General features: G+C 51.1%; 2 protein-coding genes across 5 annotated transcripts in view; one reads left to right on the forward strand and one right to left on the reverse strand.

Moving 5' to 3' along the window:
• The window catches only part of CMTM4 (CKLF like MARVEL transmembrane domain containing 4), a 113,146-nt gene that overhangs the window by 19,629 nt on the left and 67,632 nt on the right, over window positions 1-25,885 (reverse strand). Inside the window, exons 3-4 of one of the 2 annotated variants that reach the window (XR_001710394.3) lie at window positions 20,357-20,455; window positions 19,015-19,175 (exon numbers count right to left, since the gene is read on the reverse strand). Coding sequence is in view for 1 of the 2 variants with exons in the window: in XM_009430939.5 (XP_009429214.1) it covers window positions 19,011-19,175; window positions 20,357-20,455 (264 nt within the window). In the remaining variant the exon portion in view is untranslated. Of the gene's footprint in view, window positions 1-11,717; window positions 19,176-20,356; window positions 20,456-25,885 lie in introns of those variants that run through there. The other variant, XM_009430939.5, reaches the window with a different exon arrangement.
• Window positions 949-10,712, forward strand: CMTM3 (CKLF like MARVEL transmembrane domain containing 3). 3 transcript variants are annotated; one of them, XM_016929976.3, is made up of 6 exons: window positions 949-1,502; window positions 1,678-1,905; window positions 5,271-5,426; window positions 6,397-6,492; window positions 6,845-6,965; window positions 9,576-10,712. In XM_016929976.3, exons 2-6 carry the CDS (start codon window positions 1,753-1,755, stop codon window positions 9,602-9,604), a joined length of 555 nt encoding a protein of 184 aa, XP_016785465.2. In that variant the 5' UTR covers window positions 949-1,502; window positions 1,678-1,752; the 3' UTR covers window positions 9,605-10,712. The 3 variants fall into 3 exon arrangements, with proteins under 3 accessions (XP_016785465.2, XP_016785466.2, XP_063653305.1); XM_016929977.3 differs by having other exon boundaries at window positions 949-1,396; XM_063797235.1 differs by lacking the exon at window positions 949-1,502 and having other exon boundaries at window positions 1,619-1,905.

Genomic DNA, 25,885 nt, shown 5'->3' on the forward strand with positions numbered 1-25,885 from the left:
AAGGAACCAGTTCCAGGGTAAGGAAGAAGACAAAAGGAATCCTGGTCTGGGCTTGAGGGTCTTGCAGAGTCTTTGAGGGGCAGAGCCTTGGGAGGCAGATGCAGAGTTCTTATGAATGGCAGTGGGATGGTTGTCAGTTAAGGCTGCTGGGCTGCTGTTTTGTAGTCACAGAGTGCTCTGGTGAGAAATGGTCGAGGAACAGTGTGCTTCTTTGTGTCCTTATCTGGTTGGATGCAGTCTTTATTTATTTTATTTTTTTATTTTTTGAGACAGAGTCTTGCTCTGTCGCCCAGGCTGGGGTGCAGTGGTGTGATTTTGGCTCACTGCAACCTATGGCTCCCGGGTTCAAGCGATTCTTGTGCCTCAGCCTCCTGAGTAGCTGAGATTATAGGCACGGTGCCACCACGCCCAGCTAATTTTTGTATTTTTAGTAGACACGGGGTTTCACTATATTGGCCAGGCTGGTCTCGAACTCCTGACCTCGTGATCCACCCACCTCCGCCTCCCAACGTGCTGAGATTACAGGCATGAGCCACAGCGCCTGACCTTCTATTTTTTATTAAACAAAACATCTTGCCCTTGTTGGCAAAGCACCCTATGAAATATAAAATGAAGTCTTTTTCTAAGATGGAGTTAGTTATGTCAAGGGTGCGCAGTACTGTGCCATAAGCTCTCCCCCGGCTGCCCAGAGAGAAAACCTCTTAAAGACACCATCACAGCAGTTCAGCGGGGAGCAGGCAGGAATGGTTTCGGATCTAGTGGTGGTGAGAAGTAGACAGAGATCAGAGAAAGTTATAGGAGGTGAAAGTGGGAGGACCTTGGTTACAGACTGCCGGTGAAGAGGGACAAGGACAACCCGCAGGTCTCCGCTAGTCAGGTGGAAGGAAAGGAGGGGGCAGTGCCCTTCGCAGAGGCACAGGAAGCTGGGTCTTGATCACGCTGAACTCCAGACGCTCTCTAGATGTGCACGCATGTGCGTGTGGAGTGTGTGTGTGTGTGAGAGAGAGAGAGATGTGTTGGGGTGGGGGGACTGCAGGTCAGGAAGTCCTGCAGATGTGCGTGCCTGTGTGTGTTTGCGCGCGCGCGCGTGTGTGTGTGTCTGTGTGTGTGCCTGGAGCTGTGCTTGCAGGTCTGAGAGTCCTCTGAGAATGGGTTGGGGGAGGCGGGTGCAGGACCGAGGCCTGGAACAGCCAACAAAGAGGCCCTGGAGGAGGGTGGGGCTGGCCGGGGACAGGAGGGGTGGCCAAGAAAGTCGCAAGAAAACTCCGGCCCCCAAGAAAAAGAGAGGGCATGGGTTGCGGAGCCGACATCACGGCCGGGGTCTTTGCTGTTTAGACGCCTGGGTTCCCGGATCCCAGACACGCGCACGGGCAGGAAGTTAGACCGGAGACAGCGAGTATAGACAGCCCTTCTGGATAGGGGCAGACGGGTGGGAGCTCCGAAGGGGTGCCGGGGCGGTGATCGGGAGGTCTCCAGCGGCCCGAACCAGGGTGAAGAAGAAGGTGGAGTCTGCGGAGGCCCCAGGCCGGGGAGGGGGCGGGTCGGGCCCAGCATCCCCCGCAGCCGGGGTCCGAGGGGGAGGGGCGGGCTGGAGGAGCGGGTGGGGGCGGGGCGGGGCGTGGCGGCGGGGGATGCGCCCCTGCGCGAGCCAGTGTCGCCTGCCCTCCTTCCGCACAGCCCGGGTTTCCGCTTCCCTCCGGGCGCGAGAAGAGGGGAGCCAGGCCGAGCCCCGGCCGTACCGCCGCCGCCGCCATGTGGCCCCCAGACCCCGACCCCGACCCCGACCCGGACCCCGAGCCTGCCGGCGGCTCCCGTCCCGGCCCCGCGGTCCCCGGGCTCCGCGCCCTGCTGCCGGCGCGGGCTTTCCTCTGCTCTCTCAAAGGCCGCCTCCTGCTGGCCGAGTCGGTGAGTGCGGCGGGACCCTCGGCCGCCCCGCTGGGACTGCGCGGCTCCTTTCGGAGGAGGACGTCGGGGCGCGGGTGGGGTCCGGGGGCGGCCGCCGTGCTCCGATACCCCCTCTCCGCGCCGCCTCGGCCGACTTCTCTCGGGCGCCTGGCGAAGTTGGGTCGAGGTCCCCAAACTTTGGACGGCGGGGCGGGGCCCGAGCCCAGGCCATCCGCGGCGCTGTCCCCGCGAGTCCAGAGCTGGGGGCCGTGGGAAGTGGGTGGGGCCCGGGGATGTGGGTCCTGCTGTGTGAGCCAGGCGCCCCCGCCCTCTCTGGGCCCCGGGGACTCGGGCAACTCGGACCTCCGGGACTCCCGGGCCGCAGCGGGGTCCGCTTTCCTGCGCGCGGGTAGTGCAGGCCGGGGCCTCGACCTGCAGGGCCGAGCGGGCGGGGGGCCGTGCGGAGCGGGAGGGATCCCCCACCCCCGGGACTGGGTGAGGCGGCCCCGCGGTGACTTCATCGCCCTCCTCCCCTCCGCGGCCGGGCTCCTTCCTACTCCGCCCTCGCCCCCACCCCGGCCGGTGGGGCTTCTTTGTCCTCTGGACACCGGAGGCGCCCGCACTGTCCGCTGTGGGGTAGGGGTGGCGCTGGGCCGCCGGGGATGGGGAGGGAGAGGCCGGGCCGGAGACCGGGGGAGGCGGGAGGAGAGAGCGGCGCACGGCGGCGGCCACTTGTTGCTTAGATCCCAGGGACTTGGCGCTTCCTGCCCTTGTCCCCACTTTACAGATGAGAGCGCTCAGGCGCCTGATTTGACAGGTGGCTCAACTGAGGGGCCCAGTGAGAGCGGCCCGGAGGGTGGGGGCAGGAGGAAGGGGGATTCTGCTCCGGGACCTCTCCCTGGTCGCTCAGGGCAGAGGGCCTAAGGTGGTCCTGCAGCCTCTCCCACGGTCAGCCCAGAAGCCACCTGCCCAACGCCCAAGTGAGACACCAATGCCACACTCCGAGCCCACACTCCCAGCCCCACCCTGGAGACCACTGGGAGCCACTTGAGGGGAGAAGCCTCGAATCCACCGTCCCCAGAGTGGCTTGAACCCCCCCATCCCCACCCAGGACCACCTCATAAGGGGGAGGCATATGTCCAGCAGGAGCATAGAGGCCACCCTGGGCCCAGCAGATGTCAGGAATCCAGGTCAGGGAGGATAAGGAAGGGTCAACGGTCAGCACTCAGGGTTCACAGGAGCCGCTGAGGGCACTCCTGCCTCCCTAGTCCCCTCACTCCCACCCCCAGGCCAAGCAAGTGCAGAGGCTGAGATGGACAGAAACAGAGAGAGGAAGTGGCCCCAGAAATCGCGGGGTGAAAAAACAGGAATTGAGAGGGGAATCCCCAGAATTAGGCTTTGGGGTGCAGGCATAGGAGACAGGAAGGGGAGGGCCAGAGCTGGGTCAGTCCCATGGAAGGCCTTCCTGGGAGGCCCCAGCAGCCTCCCAGCCCGTCTCTATGCCTTAGTCTATCTTTCCAAAGGGGGCTCAGCTGCACCCAAGGCCATGTGCAGAGCAAATGGGGGTGCTCTGGGGACCCCCTGGGATCCCTGCAGTTCATTTGTCTGAAGCAGCCACAGTGCTTCCTGTGGGGCATCTGGGTGTCCCCATGGGGACTCCTGCACCCACTAGAAACTACTCAGCCATAGACATGTTCAAACGCAGCCACAGTGACAGAAACCAGGGACAGATGGCCTCCCCAACACCCACAGTGCCAAGTTGCTTAAGAACTCTACCTGGGCCCGGCGTGGTGGCTCATGCCTGTAATTCCAACACTTTAGGAGGCCGAGGTGGGTGGATCGCCTGAGGTCAGGAATTCGAGACCAGCCTGGCCAGCATGGTGAAACCCTGTCTCTACTAAAAATAAAAAAATTAGCTGGGTTTGGTGGCGGGCGCCTGTAATCCCAGCTACTCGGGAAGGCTGAGGCAGGAGAATCACTTGAACCCGGGAGGTGGAGGTTGCAGTGAACTGAGATCGTGCCACTGCACTCCAGCCTGGGAGACGGAGCAAGACTCCATCTCTGGGGCGGAGGTAAGATAACTCTATCTGGGGGGTCAGCCAGCCCTGGGTTCAAATTCTAGTAGCCTCTGATTAGCCATGTGACAGAGTCTTCTCATCTGTAAAGTGGGGCTGTGCTCATGGGTGGATGTGAGGGTCAGAGGAGATGCCCGTGAGCCTCAGGGTACCAGGCACTGTGGAGCCCCAGGCTGGCCAACAGGTCACCTTGGCCTGCTCTGCAGCGCACCTGGGCTGCAGGACTGCCCAGGGCTCGACATCCTCCTGCATCAGCTCTTCCCACCTACAGAGTTGTGGGCAAGACCACAGTGAACATTTTGATTCTTGTAGTTCAAGTACAGCTGGCCCCACCTTTCACAGCTGGCCCTGTATGAATAAGGCAGCAGAGCCTGAGGTGTCAGTGCCAACGCACCCTCTGTTAGATGTTCCTTTCTTATCATTATGAAAATTTGCAAATACATTAAAACTCCGAAAGATTTTTTTGCTTTATCTATCTGTCCATCAAGCCATTTTATCTTTTAACACAAAATAAATTGCAGACATCAGGACATTTCAACTCTGAACACTTCAGGACGCATATCATTAAGGTTCAAGGTTTGTTTTTTCTTTTCAAGGTGAAATCTACATTCAGTGACGAGCACACGTCTTTGGTGTTGGGTGTTACTTTTTGGAAACTGGTTCCTGCCTCGCTTTGATTTCCCTCCGCAGGGCACTGAGTGGAGTGCATGTGCTTGGAAGGCTGGGGCTTTCTGACTAGGTCCTGGCAGGGAGCTGGGGTGGGGTAAGGTGAGGACTCAGGGCCATGCCCAGGACTGGGAGGCAGCATAGGTGTGAGCCTGGGCCATGCTGGGGTTTTTTTTTTTTTTTTGTAGGGGCGGGTGCGGACAGGGTCTCTCTTTCTCTCACCCAGGATGGAGTGCAGTGGCCTGATCACAGCTCACTGCAGCCTCGACCTCCCCGGGCTCAGGTGATCCTCCCACCTCAGCCTCCCAAGTAGCTGGGATTTCAGGCACACACCACCATGCCCGGCTAATTTTTGTGTATTTTGCCGAGATGAGGTTTTGCCATGTTGCCCAAGCTGGGGTCAAATTTCTGGGCTCAAGCAATCCACCTGCCTGGACCTCTCAAAGTGCTGGGATTACAGGTGTGAGCCACTGTGCTTGGCCTGGGATTCTAATCTGGCTCTGCCACTTCCCAGCTGCGGGACTGTGAGCAGTTGGCTTCCCCTGCTGGAACCTCCTCTATCCTGACCACAGGGCCTGGCTCAGAGGAGCACTGGACAAGGAGCATGAAAAGGCTCTGACTTCACCTCAAACTCCTTCCCCGCAGGGTCTCTCATTCATCACTTTTATCTGCTATGTGGCGTCCTCAGCATCTGCCTTCCTCACAGCGCCTCTGCTGGAGTTCCTGCTGGCCTTGTACTTCCTCTTTGCTGATGCCATGCAGCTGAATGACAAGTGGCAGGGCTTGTGCTGGCCCATGATGGTGAGGACAGGGGCCCCAGGAGGGAGGGGTGCCCTGCACAAAGTGGCCAGATGAGGAGTCCGGAGTCGTGCACTTGGGCCCTTATCCTTTCTGTAGTGTGCTGGAGTTTGCAGTTGGTTAGAACTGGATGGAGAGACCCAGCTTCAGATCATCCCAGCTCCACTACTCAGCAGCCCTGTGACCTCAAGTGGGCTGTGGTGCCTCTAGAGCAGGTCTGTGAGGCAGGGAACCCGGAGAGGGGTCTCTGGCCACCAGGTGGCGCCGGTGCTCCCCACCGGGCCTACAGGAATGAGCTGCCGCCACAGGAATTCAAGCCATTTCTACGTGGGCAGGACAGGTTAACTGAGGACTTGCAGGGCTTACCCAGACTTCAGCCATCAGCAACCCTGACCTCGTTTTATCACCTGTGAGGGCCCAGACCCCAGTGGACCTCGCTGAATGAAATGTGTCCTAGAGAAAGGGCAGCAAAGGCTCAACTTGAACCCTTGTCTCTTGACTTCATATCCAGCATCTGCTGCCTCAGGAGGGCTGCACCCTCTGTGTCCCCATCTTAGGGACGGATAAGCAGAAACTGTGGTCCATGAATGGATCGGCCACAAGAGTGTGACAAAGCCGAGGCCCAGAGCCAGATCTCCCCAATGGAGAGCGGGAAGGGAGCAGGTGGGGGTGTTTCCAACTTCTGCTTCCACTGCATCGCAGGGCAGGCTACAGCCTGATCCACACAGTTTTTTGCCCAGAGCTTAGGACAGCAGCCCCGCTGGACCCGGGATAGGGCAGTGTCAGCTGCTGGCAAGGCAGCAGAGGCACCTGGGGGGTGGGACAAGGGCCTAGGCATGTGGGTGGGGCCAGGACGGGGTAGGAGCCCTCGGGTGCTAGGCCTGGGGCTGGGAACACGACCAGGCTGCCAGGCCTCCTCCCCATGCTGTGCTCAGCTCCAGGGGCTCAGGGCAGCATGCCCCTCTCTCCCCAGGACTTCCTGCGCTGTGTCACCGCGGCCCTCATCTACTTTGCTATCTCCATCACGGCCGTCGCCAAGTACTCGGATGGGGCTTCCAAAGCCGCTGGGGTGAGCAGCCGCCCCACCCCTCTGGAAACTGCAGATGCCCCTCTAGCCCCTCATTTAGGGTGGGACCTGGGGCAGAGCCTTTCCCTGCTGGGGCCCCCCTGGGGTCTCATGTGGGTCCCGATGATGATTCCAAAGTCCTCTCGTTAAAGACTGACTCTACCCGGGGTTTTGAAAGGCTATTTGTCAAACCAAGTTCACAGCTCATTTTCCCACTTCCGTTACTCAGAGGGGTCTGTGCCTGTCACTCGGGCTGTTTGTCCAAGCAGATCTGAAATGGGCCGTGAGGCTGGGGCAGCAGCCTCCCGGAGCAGGGAGTCAGCCCTGTGATGCGTCCCATCCACCCTGTCCACAGGTGTTTGGCTTCTTTGCTACCATCGTGTTTGCAATTGATTTCTACCTGATCTTTAACGACGTGGCCAAATTCCTCAAACAAGGGGACTCTGCAGATGAGACCACAGCCCACAAGACAGAAGGTGAGCGGCTGCCCTGATCACCCCAGCAGTGCTGCAACAGGGGCCTGCCCTCCCTCGGGGATGCCAGCTAGTTTGAGGCTGGGGTGGGATCATTTCCTCTCTCCCCATGGCAGGAAGTGTTTTCACAGCCCATTCTCACCTACCCTCATGCAGCACTGATCCAAAGCCAGTCCCATTCGCCTCGTGCACCCTCACCCCAGCCTTTCTAGGAGGGGCAAGCAGTGGGCATGGCTGAGCCTCGGGCCAGGCCGGCAAGTCTCCCTGGACGACCCCCCCGGGCAGCCAGTCACTCTCGGGCACCTGTCCACCTGGGATCCAGAGTGGCCACCCCCCAAACCCAGCCCCTCTGCTGTCTTACCCATCCAGGCCTGTCCTGGGAAGCTCAGAGCCCAGAAAGGAGTCAGACCCAGAAACCGTGGCAAGGGACAGATGATGTGTCCCGTACCAGGGGAGGGGCCAGATGGGGCAGCAATGACGACAGTAAAACAGGAGCCGATAGAGGGAGGGATACAGTAGCTGAAAGCAGGCCCACGCTGGGTGTCAGCTGGCCCGAGGCTCTGGAGGGGACACTAGAGCTGGGTCCTGACGGATGGCAGTAGAGGAGTGTGCAGGCAGAAGAGACCAGGCCGGTGTAGGGAAGAAGGCTGAGAGCAGAGACAGCAGGCACTTCTGCCTGGGGAGATGCTTCTCTGGACCAGGCGGATGTGCCCCTGTGCTGGCAGTGCCTGTGGCTGGACAGGTAGACAAGGGCAGCTCTGGAAGGGCCTGCAGGCCCCACCCTGTGGTTGGGATCTTCCCTAGGCAGGACCAGTAGGTTAGGCTTAAGAGCCACTGGTTTCCTAACAGCCAGGTGCTGGGGCCATGGGGATTTGTGAATCCCAGAAACCGTCCTTCTGCTGAAAATGAATGCCACTCATCCCATCCCGTCCCTTGGCAAATATTAGGTTAGAGCTCCCAGGCGGTTTCCTCAGGCTCTGCAACCTGCTCCCAGTTGCCCGCAGCAAGTGATCCCAGACAACTAGCCCAGGGAACAATTAGTAAACGTCAGTGGAAACTTGGGTGGTTTTTTTTTTTGTTTTTTTGTTTTACTATTTGGAGAGTTTCACATATGTAACAATTATTTTGCTGTAAAATTATTCTTGACTTATATGTTAGAATTGAATATAGCAGCCAGGCACAGTGGCTCACGCCTGTAATCTCAACACTTTGGGAGGCCGAGACGGGTGGATCACTTGAGGTCAGGAGTTTGAGACCAGCCTGGCCAACACGGTGAAACCCCATCTCTACTAAAAATACAAAAATCAGCCAGGCATGGTGGCGCCCGCCTGTAATCCCAGCTACTCGGGAGGCTGAGGCAGGAGAATCACCTATGGGAGGCGGAGGTTGCAGTGACCTGAGATCAAGACATCGCACTCCAGCCTGGGCGACAGAGCGAGACTCCACCTCGGGGGGAAAAAATTGAATATAGCAAAACCCACAAAATCTGACGAGTGCAGCCCAGGAACAGGAGTGAGGGACAGAGCTGGGGTTTAGGGACTAGGCTGCCCACACCCCAGCCCTGAGCCCAGCCATGAGCCAGCGACAGCTCATGGGGACTGACTGGGGTTCTGAGAGACAGAGGCTGGCCAGGGAGGGGATGAGCATCAGGAAGTAGCAACCAGCACTGGGGTGGGGTAGGGGGTTAGTGACTCTGGTGCTTTTTCTTCTGGGGTGGAGGTTCTAGAAGGCTCTACAGAGCTCCGAGACAGAACTGGGATTTCAGGAACCCTCGAGGTACACCTCATAGGCAGGCCCTTACCATTATAAAATTGTTTCTGATTACAATATTAAACAAGGATTGGGGGAGGGGGATTGAAGATATAAAATGGCTAAAAAGAGGCTTGCTGATTTTCCAGTATATTTTAGTTTGGGGGACAAGAAAATAGCTGTCCTCACCTTGTCCTGCTGAACCTGGGGGTGGGGGTAGAGCTGGAATGCAGAGGTACAGCCCTGACCCACCCAGCTGAGAAAAGCCCAGGGAGACTCCGGAGGGGCTGGGCCTGAGGAAGGGGCACCTGGGCTTCAGTCTTGGGGTGGAAACACCCTCACCTGCACCCGCACCCACACCCTGGAGGTGCAAGTGGCTTCTGCGGCCGGGCACGGTGGCTCACGCCTGTTACCCCAGCACTTTGGGAGGCTGAGGTGGGTAGATCACCTGAGGTCAGGAGTTCAAGACCAGCCTGGTGAAAGCCCATCTCTACTAAAAGTACAAAAATTAGCCAAGTGTGGTGGCACACGCTTATAATCCCAGCTACTCGGGAGGGAGGAAGTTGCAGTGAGTCGAGATCCCGCCATTGCACTCCAGCCTGGGTGATGAGCAAGACTCTGTCTCAAAAACAAAAAACAACAACAAAAAAAAAAGAGAGAGAGAGAGAAAGTGGCTGCTGCCTGTGGAGGGCCTCAGGCCCGCGGCCTGCCCTGATGCCAGCGATCACTGGGAACGGTAGAGTCGGCTGCAGGAGGCCTGCACCCAGGCTCCTGCCAGCAACCCAGCTGTGCTTCCCCAGAGACCGTTCCCAGGCACCGCTGCCCTGAGCCTCCTGCCAAGCATCCTCTCTGCTTTCCTTTCAGAAGAGAATTCCGACTCGGACTCTGACTGAAGGCCTGGCGGGTGCCTTGGCAACCTGAGCCACACAGGCCTCCACCCCTGCGCCTCACAGGGGTCGCTGGCGTTGGAGCGGAGGCCTGGACTTCTGAGTTGCAGAGGGGGCTGCGGACACAGCAGGCCCCCTACAGCCTCAGGTTCTGCCTGAGCCCAGCCTACCAGGCTTGCCCCTCAGCTCAGCACTGTTGACCACGCTGCGTATGAGGGCATCTTGGGTATCCCACTCCTTCTCCCCATTTCTGTCCCACAGGCCTTCAGCCCTTTAACCTCTCTGCCAAAAACCAGCACAAGGAGACAAAGCAGAGCCTTGTCTGTATCTGGGCAGCAGGTGTTCCATGCTGCTAGGTGGCGGGGGTCGGGGGTCTTCTGTTTCACTAACAGGAACAAAGACAGAAACCATGACAGGGCTGCCCCGCCAGGCCCCGGTGGGTTTGTCTGCACTTGGTGCTCCTGCCCACACCAGCCACTTTGGTGACAATGACCCTTCCAAGAATCTTTGGTTCAAGGGGCACCAGTTCCCTCTTCATTCTTGAAGCAGGGAGAAATTGACCTTTGCCTTGTCGCCCAGGAAGTGGGGCTCGGCACCCATAACTAACACCTCCCACCCTTGGAAACCATGTCTTCTGGGGGTGAGATGACCATTCTGGGTCTAAGACTGTTTCAAAGAAGAGCTCATAGACTGACTGGTCCAGAAGACAGAGGGTACAACAGTGGCATCACAGTGACAGTGTCATGGGGAGCTGGGCGGGCCCAGCCAAACCCTCCTTCTTCCTAGAGCCCAGCCAGCAGGCAGGAGTTCCTGGACCCTCAGGACAGTGAACTTCCAGACCTCAGGGCAGGTCTATGGGCCACTGCAGGAGATGAGACCAGCCTTCTGTGTTCACCTAACGATTTATACTGTGTATCTGTCTTTGATGGAATTTTGTAACTTTTTATATTTTTTTATGCAAAAACAGCTTCTTAACAGATGGCATTTTCTGTGACTCTAGGCCTCACAAAAGAGCCAGAGTTCTGGACCCATGTTTGGAGCATTTGTAGCCTTATTCTCTTGCATGTGAATCTCTTACCCTGAAAAAAAGCCATAATGAATTAAGCCAGACTGACCACTTGCTTGGAGTGTGTGTTTGAAAAAACCAGAGCAATACTGTTGGGTATTGTGTCAGGCTTCAGTAAAAACTGGTAACGCCAATGTGGATCCTGACAGCTTTCAGTTTTAGCAAAAATACACGTGAAATCTGACTACCATTTAATCCTTTATTTCCCTAACCTTTTTGGCACCAGGGACCAGTTTCGTGGAAGACAGTTTTTCCATGGACTGGGGGTTGGCGGGTGGGTTGGGGTGAGGGTGGGAGGGGATGGTTTCAGGATGAGACTGTTCTATCTCAGATCATCAGGCATTAGATTCTCATAAGGAGCACACAACCTAGATCCGTAGCATGCACAGTTTACAATAGGATTCGCGTTCCTATGAGAACCTAATCCCACTGCCAATCTGACAGGAGGCAGAGCTCAGGCGGTAATGCCGTTGCTTGCCACCCACCTCCTGCTGTGCGGCCTGGCTCCTAACAGGTCCCAGGGTACCAGTCCACTGCCCAGGGGTTGGGGACCCCTGCTCTAGTTCTCACACTACCCTGTTTTACAAACAAAGAAACTGAGACAGAGGTCGGGTAACTGGCCCAGGGCCCTCTCACTTACACATCAGGATAGTGTCTCACGGCAGCCTCAGGCAGCCGGAACCCTGGGGCTCTCCTGGTTTGGAAGCTGATTGCATAACAGCCCAGAGAACTACAGCCCTGGAGGACCCGGGTCCGCATTTCTTATCCAGGCTGATGGGAAAAGACAAGACATTCCACCCAAACTGTCACACACCACATGTGCTGAAAATGGGTAAGAAAGCTGGGTGTGCAGGAGTGGAGAGGCCCCTGGTGGAATTTACATTCCACCTTGTAAGCCCTGGCAAAGCGGCAAAGCTGGTGTCACAGAGGCCTTGTTCCACCCTGAGGATCGTGGCTCTGTTCAACCTCCACACAGCAGCCCTATTTCAGGAACTGGATCCGTAACGTCTAAGGGGCAGAGGAGGCCACTCAGAGTGAGGAGAGACAACGACATCCTTACACGTCCATTTATTAAACGAGTTCCTTCATGACAATTTAATACAATAGTTATTAACGATTAGTGTTGAGAAAATTATTTCCCTCTACATACAAAAATACAGATTTGAACACTATGAAAAAGATCAAGACAAGTACCATGAAAAATTGGTCCTTCAAATGAAAGGGGGAAAATTGAGGGCAATGTGAGGCTTTGCCTGCTGTCGGGGACAAATCAATAGCAGCAAAGCTTTGGGGCCCCAACCCACTCCATACATACAGACTTGAACCCGAAAGCCAGGCCAGCCAGGGGACGCCCACCCAGGGCTTCCACGTCAGCTGAAAAACCAAACACATAAACCTAAGTTTGCCCAACGGGCATCGCCTCAGAAAGCCCACAGTTGTGTCTTTAAACTGCCGAAATGAAAGAGACTTGATGAGTAAAATGTGATAGTTGTTAACATTGCCCCCCAAAAGTGCCACCAGGTGAAGTACCACGGAGAAATCATATTGGAAAGTTACTACTTAGCCATCTGACTTGACTTCCTTGGTTATCAAATAATTACATATTCTGACCCTTCAGAAGGACACCAAAAGCTACAATTTTATGTTTCAATCCATCTGTACCTTCATTTGCAATGGCTCAGCTAGTTTACTCAAGGGTTTTGGGACCAGACATAACTCACGTCCTGCAGGAAGGAGAAGCAAAAGGAGCCGGTGAAGAGTACGTGTCTGTGTCTTGGTGTCATCTAGCTCCTCACAGCAAACAGCCTGTTTTGTTCAGGCCTGAAGCCTGGAAAAGGCCGCCGAGCCTAGCCAGAGCATCCACAACGAACCAATCTGAGATCCGAGTGGAAGATGAGAGCCCCGGAGCTGGCTGAGGTCCCCCGGGAAGCTTCCCACTCTGCAGCGGCAGGAAGGCCATGCCTCTGCAGGACGCCCGCACTGATTCTGGAAGGGGCCCAGGCCAGAGAATAAGCTTGGGCTCAGTTCACCAGCCCAAACCACAGGGGAAGGAGCCAGACACTGGCCTCTCACCATTTTACACCCAAAGACAGGAGGTCAGGGCTCTGATGCTACTCTTCTGTTTGTAAAATATGGAACCACTTTCTTTGTACTGTTTGAGGTGAGCAGTGGCTCCAAACTGAGCAAGTGGTTAAAAAATGCCAAATGCAATTATACTGACTTATAATTATTTCACAGAAATATACTCTTACTCTCAGACTATTTAAATAAGCAGGAACAAGATGCAGGAGAAGCAGCAGCAGAGAGGAAAGAGGAATAGCCAGGGAATTTTTTTTGTTTTTTTTCTTCTTTAAAATACATACGAAGTGTAAAGAGAAAATGGCCAAAACCTCAAAACTACCATTGTTGAAAACAATATTAAAAGGACACAATCTAAAATCATGCTACAAAAATAGTGTTATCTCGTTTAACTAAATGTACATCTTTTTTTCCAATTCCATGATTGACAAGAGTGCTTATGCGACGCATGGAAGGCACCAGAGGTGAAGTGATTATTTGCCTTAAAATATACAAAGAATTGCCCACTTTGAAAAAAAAAATAGTCATACTTGTAAATAAATAGTTTAGTGTTTCTGCCATGGGTTCCTGAACCCCTACAAATTTCAACATATACAAATAGTTTCAATTCCTACCATTCTCTTAGAGGGAACCACGTCAAACAAAATCAAGTTAGGAAAAGCACTGATTTTATCCAAGTAGGTCAATTTGAGGCAAGATTCAAAAACTCATTTTAAAATGGGTTACAGAGTGAAAGAGTTGGGAACAGGCAGCCTCCTTTGGGCCTGGGCCAGCCTACGAGTCCATCCCAGGTGTCCTGCCCTCACATCTGCCAGCCCTCAGGCCGGCCAGGTCTCCCTTCAAACCCTGAGTATTTGCCTTCCTCACTTCTGCGAAGAGGGGAACAGAATCTTGAAGCTTGCAAAATCGATTCTGGAAAAAGCAGGCAAGCAAAGCAGGGCCTGTTGGGGGAAGCAGCGTGAGTCAGGCCTCACCCTGGTGCAAGGGCACCAGCAGGTCTCCCTCCTCTCCCCTCGTCTCCTCACCATCCCTACGCGTGACTGACTTTCCTGATAAAAATGGGATACTTCCTACTGGGTGTCAGCACTGTCATCCTAAGGCAACTCAGACGTGATAGTTTTAGACTATGATCAAATCTCACACAAACCATTATCAGAATCTTGTTTCACACCATCTCTCTTTTCAGGCAGTTATGAAAAGAAACTCTGACCTGGCCCTAAATCCCATCAGCAAAGCTGACTAAGGTGGTCTGAGATATGTTCTTACTCCTAAACTCAAACTTTAAAAGTTCCAATAGCTCCCTGGGGGTCCAAGCCAAAGGCTCCCTGGCCTTTGTGTATTACGCATCCCAAAGAAAACACGCCACCCCAGGTGTCTAGATAGCAAGTCACCTGAATTAAAGCCTCAGCATAAAAAAACATAAACAACAAACTTACCCTATGAAATAGATACACAGTTCAAGGACCCATCATCTGAACTTTTCTAGGCAAGTTGCCAGTGATTCAAACTCAGCGGGTTTGTGGGTGATTTTTTCCTTACTGTTACGTTTGTGGAGTAGGAAAAACTAGAAAGGAAAAAAAAATCCCAAAGGTTGAAAAACTGTATCCAAATGGAAAAAGAATATATTCCAGACAAAAGAAGGGAAAATACAATAGGACCCACTCCGCTTCAAGCTAAAGAGTGTACAAAATGCCACTCGCGTGCATGAAGAAGAATTAAACAGAACATTCACTTTCGGAAGAAAATTTTTCTAGACCTAACAGATATTGACGGTATTTTCTCTCACAGTTTCTAAATAAAAGAAACATAAAAGGTCAAATATTTTAAATTACTTTCTCAACCAGACAGTTCTTGTGACTTGAATGATATCTGCTGAGAAGAGAAGAAACCCAAGATTCTACAAAGCGCCAGGGAAGTTTACAAAGCTAAAAGCTGAGGGTGTCAGGCCTGCGTCCTGTCTGAGATGGCAGCCAAGCCAGCTTCAGAGTCACCTGCTGGACCCACATGTTCCTGAGCCAGATGCCAGGAGCTCACCCACAGGACGGGAAAGACCTGTCCCCAGCATCCCACTCTTGCCCTCAAGCTGACTGTGGAACGCAAGACAGCTTTCAAAGACAAGAGGACAGGAAGGCAGTTAACAAAGTACACGTTTCCAAGACAGCCTGAGCTGTCTAGTGCTGATAGCAGACAGGTGGGGTGTTCCAGGCCACTGCTTCCTCCCTTATCTCCCAGACCTGGCCGTGTGTGGACCTCACCAGCCTACCAAGCTGTTGGGCCTGGACGTGGGTGCTGATAAAATAAGACAAACCTGGAAAAAACCCTGGATTCTGCAACTTCACTAGGAAATAACAAGGCACCTAGAGACTTCACAAGCTAATGGCAGTCCCTGGAGCAGGAAGCAACTTGTTATTCTGCTCAAGAGAATCCACCAGCAGCTCTTGGCCTAGAAACTTTTTCCCCTTTCTGATACCTGTTTAATGTCATTATTTCTCTGTAAACAAGATCTGGAGAAGATGACAGTCAGGCAGTGGCACAAAGACTTCATGATTGTTTTGTTTTGAACACAGATGAGACAATAGGAACCCTTAAATCATCACTGCCTTGCAGAATCACTAAATTGTTCAGGTGTCTCCATGCTCTATTCATCTCCTAGGTGCTAAGACCAACCCACAGAAAATCTGGCACAGAAAGGGATTAGACCTCAGTCCACCTCTCAGAGCACATGGATAGGTGACGGGTTTCTCATGTGAATCTACAAGAAAAGGTACGCCTGGGCCACACGCAGGACATGGCACCCACTAGGGTTGTTCAGGTCTCATTCACTGCAAGCAAGAATTCACGTACATGAGTGCACAAAGGTTTTGGAGCTTGGTCTCCTCAGGCTTAACCCAAGGCTGACTCACTAGGACAGCTTCCAAGAACCACAGATGTAACTGCAAACTTGAAGAGAGTCAGAATGTTTTCAACTGAGTCACGAAGCTGTCCCAGAAGCACCTGACATAGGGTGGAGGTCAGACACATTCCCTGGCTGCCCACAGGTGTGAGCCTTCCTGCCAGGGGACAGTAACAGGGCCCGAAGGGCTGGGGGTGCCGCCGGCTTCCCAGGGCCAAGCCCTCAGAGCTGGGCCGGCCTTGCCCATGCTGGCTTCAGCTCACATTGCCAAGGAAGATGTGTATTGGGGCTGTGCAGGCTGCCACATTCTTGCTTTTTCTGTAGACAAAAGTCACCTCCCTCGGATGGCTGTTTACTTCAAATCAAACTTCTCTGACGAGATTTTAATCTGTAACTGCGTCTGTTCTTCCCAGCTTTATGTGGGGCCAACAAGTATCTCCAGCCTTTCCTGACTGTAATCCCTCTTTAAGGCAGGGAAAACATATTTCCCTCCCATGCCTTCAGCAGTGTGAAAGAAGGATATCAAAGAGAATCAGAGGGAAAAAATACCAAATCCACCCAATCAGTGCCAAAATAAACTTTCTCTGAGGACGTCAGTGTTTGCATCCATCTAAAACCACCAGAGGTTCCACCAAATGCTTGAGGGTTTCAGCTGTACAGTGTCCAGGAAAAAACCCAAATGCACACAGCAACTGCAGTTTCTTCAAGTTTTGCTTTAAATGTGAAAACCAATATCGTCCCACCAGAACACTGAGAAAAACTAAGGTCGCTCAGCCTTCAAATGCCCCAAACCAAACTGATATTGGTCCCTACTGAAACTATTAAACGCAAAAACGCTTCCTTCAATTTGCCAAGAGGTCATTTTAAGGCCCCCAGATATCGATTGTCTTCTGTTTGCATACAGAGGCAATATAAGAAAAATATAGGCGTCTTCATATTCACCTTGGATAACCCTATTCCCTCCAGAACTTTCATCACCATGTGGTCTATACATGATGACATGTGCAACCACACATTACATCAACTAGGAAGCGTCCATGGCACCACTTCCGGTTCTAGTGGGAGTTAATTAAATACAAGGAGAACATTTACAAAACCACCGAGGAGCCTCACGGCACAAAGGATATTAAATAGTTACAGGGACATAAATAATTCTGAAGAGTCTATCACAAAGATGCAAATTAACTCCTAAGTCACTCTCTGGCGTGTCATCCTTTTTGGTCATTCATCTGCATTTAGTTTCAGTGACTTCAGAACTATTTCTTGCAGCTGACAACATATCCTCAGGAGGCCAACCACCTGCCCCCCTCTTTCACCAGATGATCAAGTGGTTTTACTGAAGTGACCTGGGAAAACTTGGGCAACAAGCCCATCTGAATGGTGTTCTTGTTTTCAATCTCACTTCAAAGATGGCCTTTTTTGGGGGCCAAGTAACATGATTCCCAGCAGGAGATTTCTGATAAAGCTCAGGATGGTCCTTCCAAGTGGGCCCCATTTAATGCAAGGCTGAGCCTTTATGGCCCTATTTTAAAAGGAACTCTCAAAGAGAGATAAGCCCAATTTTGACTTTGCAAACACACTCAACAGACCTGCCAGGCAGCACACCCAGCTGTGAGCTGGCCTGGCTGCCCTCTCTGTGGGAGCAGAGGGGAGACGAGTTGTTAACAGGCTAGCAGGGTCAGCCCCTGAGGCAGACGTGGTGCTCAGCCACATAGCCTGGGACACTGCTCCCAACTCAGATCGTACTGAAGGTGTTGGTGCAGGAAGCTAACCCCAACTCCGACCCCCAGCCCAGCAGTGTTGCCTGATCAACACTGTGAGCTCAGATGCTGTCCTTTTCTGGGGAATGAGACGCCACATGTGCATAAGGGGACGCTTTCTTGCACAGACCCCCCGCCGCCCCCTCGGAGTTATTTATTACACAGTACGCTGCTAAAGCTGTCAACATTTGTCAGCACTTGATCTTGGGGATTTCTCCATGTTACTGCAAAATCTTCCTGCCACAGTAAGTGCTTTTTCGTGAGGGCTAAACACAAAATGTTAGCGCTAAAGTGAGGTTTGTAAACATTAAAAACAGTTCAAAGAGGGAAAACCTGACAAACTAAAACAACTTTTTTCCATAAAAGATATAATTAATCTCTAATTTTTTAAAAAAACTACTGCATCATGGGGACTCACTGAACTCATTCACCACACACAATAATCTTCACTTTATCAAGAATCAATCAGAAACCTTAAGTAGCTAGGATTTTTCCCCCCAACAACTCCCAAGAATGATGTCTACAGTTATGACACTGAGGCGCCCAAAGCGACAATTAGTGCCTTCTGAAACATGGGTGGAAGGGTGTGTTCTGGTGCAAATTCAAGTATTTTCAAATCCTAGACGAATCTGCTCAGAATCATTTTAGAACTCCTTGCAGGCATTTAGAAAATTAGCACACATCCCTAAAATAGAGGGGTGTGTGTGTGCATGTGTGCGCGCACGCGTGTGCATGCTGTTTTTTAACACAAACACATACCTCCCACCTGTGGTTCATGAAGCCAGCAAATGGGCAAGTGCTTTGGCTGGTGGAGTAGGCTTGTTTCTTTCATGGCTTTTACCTGAGAAGGTAAAATGACTGAAAATCTGCAATTCAGCCTCAAAGTATTTAGGGTAGGCAGGAAACTGGAAAACAAGATAGTCCCCATAACAAGATGGCCCCCATATTCCTGGAGAAGAACCTGGGGTTCAGGAAGGTGATTCATTTGAGGAAGAATCAAGTGATTTCTCAGCAGAGTAGGAAACAAAAGGTCACCCTTCCTTGAGTCAGAGGTCCCTGGGAGCCATCCTAACAGGACATCAGCTTTCCCCAGCCCTGTGGCCTTTGGGCTGGTGCTGGCTGCCTGGGGGCCCTGGCATGGAAGACGAGGAGTGGGCTGGATCCCAGCACGCAGACTCAACACTGACTTGGAGCAGGTGGTGCCTAAGGCTGCCTGAGAACCACTGCCGACTGACCGTTCCAATGCTGTCCCTTCATTCCTTCATATTTCCCCCCTCTTAGCAGCCCCATTTAATCCAAAGTCTTGTTACAAATACACACGACAAGGTGGCTCAGAGTCAAAGGAAGCCTGTGCTTCAGGGCAGGTAAGACCTCAAGTGGACCTGGGCAGTGACGCCGGCTGCTCCACAGCCCCAAACGCTGAGGAACGTGGGCCTCCCAACTCCACCGCGGACCCGCCCACTGGGCCACTCGGGAAACCCTTTCCCAAAATGAACTTTTACCAAAGAGGACAAAATTCAACTGAATCACATGGAAATCTGACAGGACAAGGGAAAGAAAACTTGACTGAGAGACAGGCACGAGGACGGGAGGGAGGAGGATCCAGGCAGGTCCTCACGTGTCCAGGCGCTGGATCTCAGGGCGACTGTCCACATCCCTGGACTCCGTGCGGGCTCGGATGTAGTCATTGGTGCTCTGCTGGCGGACGCTGACTCTCCATTTCTGCACTGCCAGGAATGTGTTCACTGCATATGCCGCAGTCGCCAAGAAGCCAAATATCTAAAAACACACCAGCACAGTTAGTCCTCGGGCACGTGGCCTGGCCCCTCAAGGCTTCCGTGGTGACCCAAGCCACATGCAGCCCCTTCCTGCTCTGCCAACTGATCATTACAACCCTGTGCCTTCATTCCTTGATCTCTTCCCCCTCTCAGCAGCCCCATTTGATCTAAAGTCTTGTTTCAAATACATATGACGGGGTGGCTCAGAGTCAAAGGGAAGCCTGTGCCCAGCCCTGCTGGATGTGTGGCTGTCACACCACAGCTGAGTCTCTAGTCATGTGACACACAGAAAATCTTGCCTGACCTAAAGACAGCCTAAGGTTTCCTTTGAAGTATTTTGGACGTATAAGAAAATAAATCACAAAAGTACCTCTTTTACTGCACCTTCAGGGCCTCTGGTCCCAGATGAGAAAATACAGTGCAGACAAAATGTAACATAGACAGAAAATCAGGGTTTCGCATGTGGGTCCCAAATCAAGCCACAGGGCCAATGTTCCACATCACAGCCCCCATCCCACACCTGCCTCTCATGGGGCAGCTCCAAGTAAGCAGCTCCAGAGTAAGAAGCACAGAGTTTTAATTATTAAGACTTACAAATCGCCTGAGTGGCACCTGGGAGAGCAGTTCGTTTAATCATTTATAAACCTTTTAATCCCCCCATTACAAAAAGGATAACTGTTCCTCATAAACTGAGAACAATACAGAAATGCAGGGCATGGAGAGGGGAAGTCCTACATTATCTGGTCCCCACCTGCCGTGGCATTTCCACCTTGAAATGTCACGTGACTGCTAAATGGTGTCATGACTGCATTCAAGAACCCTCCCTTCCCCAGGCAGATAAGGCTCTTAGACATCAAGGACTGTGTTGGAAACGAACCAAAGCAGGGGTTCTTGAACTTGAGAGCGCATCTGTATCATCCAGAGGGTTACTTCAAATACATTTCTGACTCAGTAGCTCTGGAGCGGAGCCTAAGGATGTCTAACAGATGCCAAGGCTGCTGTTCTGGGGCTCATACTTTGAGAACCACAGCACTGAAGGGACTGGGACCCCCACTGGCCCAGTAACATCATCTTTAGCAAAGAAAAGCCACAGGAGGGGGAGCAGGACACATGCCAGGGACAGGCGAGCAGGTCACAGGAGGTCCCCAGATCAGCTTGCTTTAACCATTTGAGTTTGCTTACCACGGCAGCAATTTCTGCTCCGGCTCTATGGTTTAAAGCAGCCAGTACGATTGAAGCAATAAAGAAAAGGAAAGCGCTGAGTCCAGTGTTGACCAAATCCTAAAGAGAGAGACAAAATAAACCAAGTGAAAAGAACCATTCCATCTTTGCTCTAAAAGCAACTGAAGAACTTTCAAAATAAGACCCACGATACCCAACCTCCCTGGTGGCTCCATATTTCAGTCTCAATGTCACAGGGTTACTGGTCACACAAAAGAAGGCAAAGTTAACAGTTTATGACACTACTTGATAAATCACCACCACAAAATCTACATTTTCACCAACCCCACTACCCTTTCTGAAGAAATAGTAACCAAAATTGCTAACACTAATTACCATTTAGAGGTCTGGTGCCATCTTTTAAAAACCACACTCAAATCATCTTGCTACGGACAAAGCTCCCCAAGGATCCAAATGTACTAAAACTGGTGAAATCCCTCCAGCATTCCCTGCACTCACATGTGACATTCAAAACAAACTTTCACACATAGAGAGCACACTTAGCCAGACTTCACGCTCTTTCTCAAGCAGTCTTTCAAGCCTCTATGTCACTAAAGCCTGGAGAATTTTCTCCTAAGCTTCTTGCACAGCATGCATCCACCGTTTCACAGATTTAGCTCGTCTTATTTGTAGAAGGGAACATAGCAGGGTAATGAAAGGTCACAGCCTGAGCAGGGTCCAAACCACCCATATGACTTTGGACAAGCTACTTTGTTTCTGTGCTTTACGTGAGAATGTACCCCCTTCCTCCCAGAGTTGTTGAAGGAATTAAATGGAACCATACAGGTGAAGAGCCCAGCATGGTGCCTGGCCCACAGCTACGGTGGCCTACATATTTACTGTCACTTCTGTTATTACTACTTTGGCATGAGGCACCCAGTAGCCTGGGTCATACCAGAGTACCTCTAAAACCTCTATAGGAAAAAAATTCAGGAAAAAGCCCAAACTGCCTGAGTGCCAGGCTGATTACACTATCCACACCTGATGGATCCTCTGGTCTGGCCTGGCTCCAAGGTTGATTTCCTCTTTTTGAAGATGTAAAGATGGCTGGTGCGGTGGCTCATGCCTGTAATCCCAGCACTTTGGGAGGCTGAGGCGGATGGATCACTTGAGGTCAGGTGTTCGAGAACAGCCTGGTCAACATGGTGAAACCCCATCTCTACTAAAAATACAAAAATTAGCTGGGCATGGTGGCGCATGCCTGTAATCCCAGCTACTTGGGCAGCTGAAGTACGAGAATCACTTGAACCCGGGAGGCAGAGGTTGCAGTGAGCTAAGATCGTGCCACTGCACTCTAGCCTGGGTGACAGAGCGAGACTCTTGTCTCAATAAAATAATAAGATGTAAAGAGACAATGCTGGCATCATAACAGTGCTGAGCCTTGCAGCAGACACCCAACCTGCTCCTGGCTCACGGAAAGCTCTGCTCAGATGCATCTGCCAGCAGGATGGGTTTCAGCTATGACCTGCGTAAGCCAGGGCAAATTTTTCACAAATTCAAACCAGGAAGCATTTAGTTACACGCAGCTCTGGGTAAGATGCTGTAGGGGTAAAAAGAGAATATAAAATATACTTCCCAAAGCAAAGACTATTCAGAAACGAGGGGAAAATATAATACACTGTGAGGTCAAACATCAAATAAAACAGTATCAACATTAACAGTGACTACATAAAAATAGAGATGCAGCAAAGGGCTAGAAAACAAACAGGCTGGGCATGGTGGCTCATGCCTGTAATCCCAGCACTTTGGGAGGCCGAGGCAGGCGGATCACCTGAGGTTGGGAGTTCGAGACCAGCCTGACCAACATGGAAAAACCCCGTCTCTACTAAAAATACAAAATTAGCCGGGTGTGGTGGCACATGCCTGTAATCCCAGCTACTCGGGAGGCTGAGGCAGGAGAATCGCTGGAACCCGGGAGGCGGAGGTTGCAGTGAGCCAAGACTGCGCCATTGCACTCCAGCCTAGGCAACAAGAGCGAAACTCTGTCTCAAAAAAAAAAAAAAGAAAAAGAAGAAAGAAAACAGTCAAAAATTTTAAAGTTGTAGGAGTATCAGTAGTTTTAAATTTGCTTTAGTAATGATCATTAACAGTAGTGAGTGGAGAATGAGATGATGAATGGGATCAGCGAATACAGGGAAAAAATATGTCAAAAAGCCTATTTTAAAAAGATAAAAAATAATCTTTCAACATGATCTGAGGCTAAGGAACCAGATTAAACCAGGGGAAAAAAACGCCAGCAACTGCTAATAAGAGCATAACATATCTGCCTCCTCAAATCCCACTGAATCATATTTAAATACTGAAGCACTTGCTTAAAAGATGAATCTAAATATAATTGAGCTTCTAGGACTGTGCTGTCCAATAGGGCAAACACTATCCATATGTGACTGAAGTTAAACTAATTCATATAAGATAAAAAATTTCACTCTTCAATCACACTAGCCACAATTCGAGTGCTCAGTGGCCACGTGTGACAAGTGACTGCCTCAAGGGCAGAGCAGATCAGAAAACATTTCAATTGTCAGAGCAGCTGCTATAGCACCACACTGCCCTGAGATCAATGACTAGGTCACAGAGAAAATGGGGAAAGAAGGACATATGAAACACTACCATGAGGGTGCATGCAGCCAACTCAACTGCAAGACCCTCTACAGGATAAATGACCCAGTTTTTCTAACAAGTCAACAGAATAAAAAGAAAAAGGGAGGCCAGGCACAGCGGCTCACGCCTATAATCCCAGCACTTTGGGAGGCCAAGGTGGGCGGATCACCTGAGGTCAGGAGATGGAGACCAGCCTGGCAAATATGGTGAAACCCCGTCTCTACTAAAAATACAAAAATTAGCTAGACCCCGTCTCTACTAAAAATTAGCTGTGGCCAGGCGTGGTGGCTCACATCTGTAATCCCAGCACTTTGGGAGGCCAAGGTGAGTGGACAGCCTGAGCTCAGGAGTTCAAGACCACCCTAGGCAATATGGCGAAACCCCATCTCTACTAAAACACAAAAAATTAGCCAGGCACGGTGGCATGCACTGTGTAGTCCCAGTTACTCAGCAGGCTGAGGCAAGAGAATCGCTAGAGGCCAGGGGGCGGAGGTTGCAATGAGCCAAGATCTCGCCACTGCACTCCAGCCTGGGCGACAGAGTGAGACTCCCTCTCAAAAAAAAAACAAAGTTAGCTGGGCATAGTAGCACATGCCTGTAGTCCCAGCTACTCCGGAGGCTGAGGCAGGAGAACTGCGTGAATCCAGGAGGTGGAGGTTGCTGTGAGCCCAGATTGTGCCACTGCACTCCAGCCTGAGAGACAGAATGAGACTCCGTCTCAAAGAAAAAAAAAAGAAAAAAAGGAAAAAAAAGAAAATCATATTGGGGGCCAGGCATGGTGGCTCCTGCCTGTAATCCCAACACTTGGGAGGCTGAGGTGGGTGGATTGTTTGAGCTCAGGAGTTCGAGACCAGCCTGGGCAACACAGCAAAACCCTGTCTCTACAAAAAAATTCAAAAAAATTAGCCAGGCATGGTAGTGCGTTCCTGTAGTCCCAGCTACTTGGAAGGCTGAGGTAGGAAGATTGTTTGAGCCCAGGAGGTCGAGGCTGCAGTGAGCGGAGACTGCGCCTCTGCACTGCAGCCTGGGGGACAGCGTGAGACTCTGTCTCAAAAAAATAAATAAATAAATGATATAAGGCAAAAAGGTCTAAGTATAAGGAAGCAAACAAAGTGCTCAATAGGGGAGTTGTTCAATAAAATGGTATTTCCATAATGGAACACTATGCAGTCATTAAAAATAATCACGTAGTTATATATTTAACATGTAAGGTACAATAATTTAAATGAAAAAGCATGATTTTAATGGTTCCATTTTTCTGCACTCACATATCACAACACACATGCATACGCAAAAGACTATCTAGAGAGAACAGTTTAGAAGGATTTATACTCAAGTATTTTAAGTGGTTACCCTTCATTGGGTCATATCATGTATTTTTAAACAGCTTTATTGAGATATAATTCACATACCATAACATATACCCAATTAAAGTATATAATTCAATCACAATGTAATTTTAGAACATTTTTAGCACTCCAAAAAAAGCCTCATACGCATTAGCAGTTATTTCTCATTCCTCCCCCAACCCTAAGCAACCACCAATCTGCTTTCTGTCTCTATGGATTTGCCTATTCTGGACATTTTTTTTTTCCTGTGTGTGAAATCTGCCACAAATATTCTGGACATTTCATACAAATAGAATGACATAACATGTGCTTTGTGCCTGGCCTCTTCTGAAGGCGTGGCCTGCCCCTCCACACCTGTGGGATATCTCGTCAGGTGGGACGAGAGACTGAGAAAAGAAGTAAGACACAGAGACAAAGCATAGAGAAACAACAGTGGGCCCAGGAGACCGGCACTCAGCATACCAAGGACCTGCACCGGCACCGGTCTCTGAGTTCTCTCAGTTTTTATTGATTATTATTTTCATTATCTCAGCAAGAGGAATGCGGTAGGAGAGCAGGATCATAATAGGGAGAAGGTCAGCAAAAAAAAAATGTGAGCAAAGGAATCTATGTCATAATTAAGTTCAAGGGGAGGTACTATGTCTGGATGTGCACGTAGGCCAGATTTATGTTTCTCTCTGCCCAAACATCTCAGTGGAGTAAAGAATAACAAGGCAACATTGCTGCCAACATGTCTCGCCTCCCGCCATAGGGCGGTTTTTCTCCTATCTCAGAATTGAACAAATGTACAATCGGGTTTTATACCGAGACATTCCGTTCCCAGGGGCAGGCAGGAGACAGTGGCCTTTCTCTATCTCAACTGCAAGAGGCCTTCCTCTTTTACTAATCCTCCTCAGCACAGACCCTTTACGGGTGTCGGGCTGGGGGACGGTCAGGTCTTTTTCATCCCACGAGGCTGTATTTCAGACTATCACACGGGGAGAAACCTTGGACAATACCCGGCTTTCCAAGGCAGAGGTCCCTGTGGCTTTTCGCAGTGTGTTGTGCCCCTGGTTTATTGAGACTAGAGAATGGCGATGACTTTTACCAAGCATACTGCTTGTAAACATTTTGTTAACAAGGCATGTCCTGCACAGCCCTAGATCCCTTAAACCTTGATTCCATACAACACATGTTTTTGTGAGCTCAAGGTTGGGGCAAAGTGGCTGGGACAAAGTGGCTGGGGCAAAGTTACAAATTAACAGCATCTCAGCAAAGCAATTGTTCAAGGTACAGGTAAAAATGGAATTTCTTATGTCTTCCCTTTCTACATAGACACAGTAACAGTCTGATCTCTCTTTTTTTCCCCTACATCTTCCACTTAGTATAATGGTTCTAAGGTTTATTCATGTTGTAGCATGTATCAGTACTCATTCCTTTTTATTACTGAATAATATTCCATTGTATAGATACACCACGTTATTTATCCTTCATCAATTGATGGACATTTATTTCTACTTTTTGGTTATTATAGATAATGTAGCTATGAACCTACAAGCTT

Source organism: Pan troglodytes, chromosome 18, assembly GCF_028858775.2.
Source record: "Pan troglodytes isolate AG18354 chromosome 18, NHGRI_mPanTro3-v2.0_pri, whole genome shotgun sequence".
Taxonomy (NCBI): Eukaryota; Metazoa; Chordata; class Mammalia; order Primates; family Hominidae; genus Pan; species Pan troglodytes.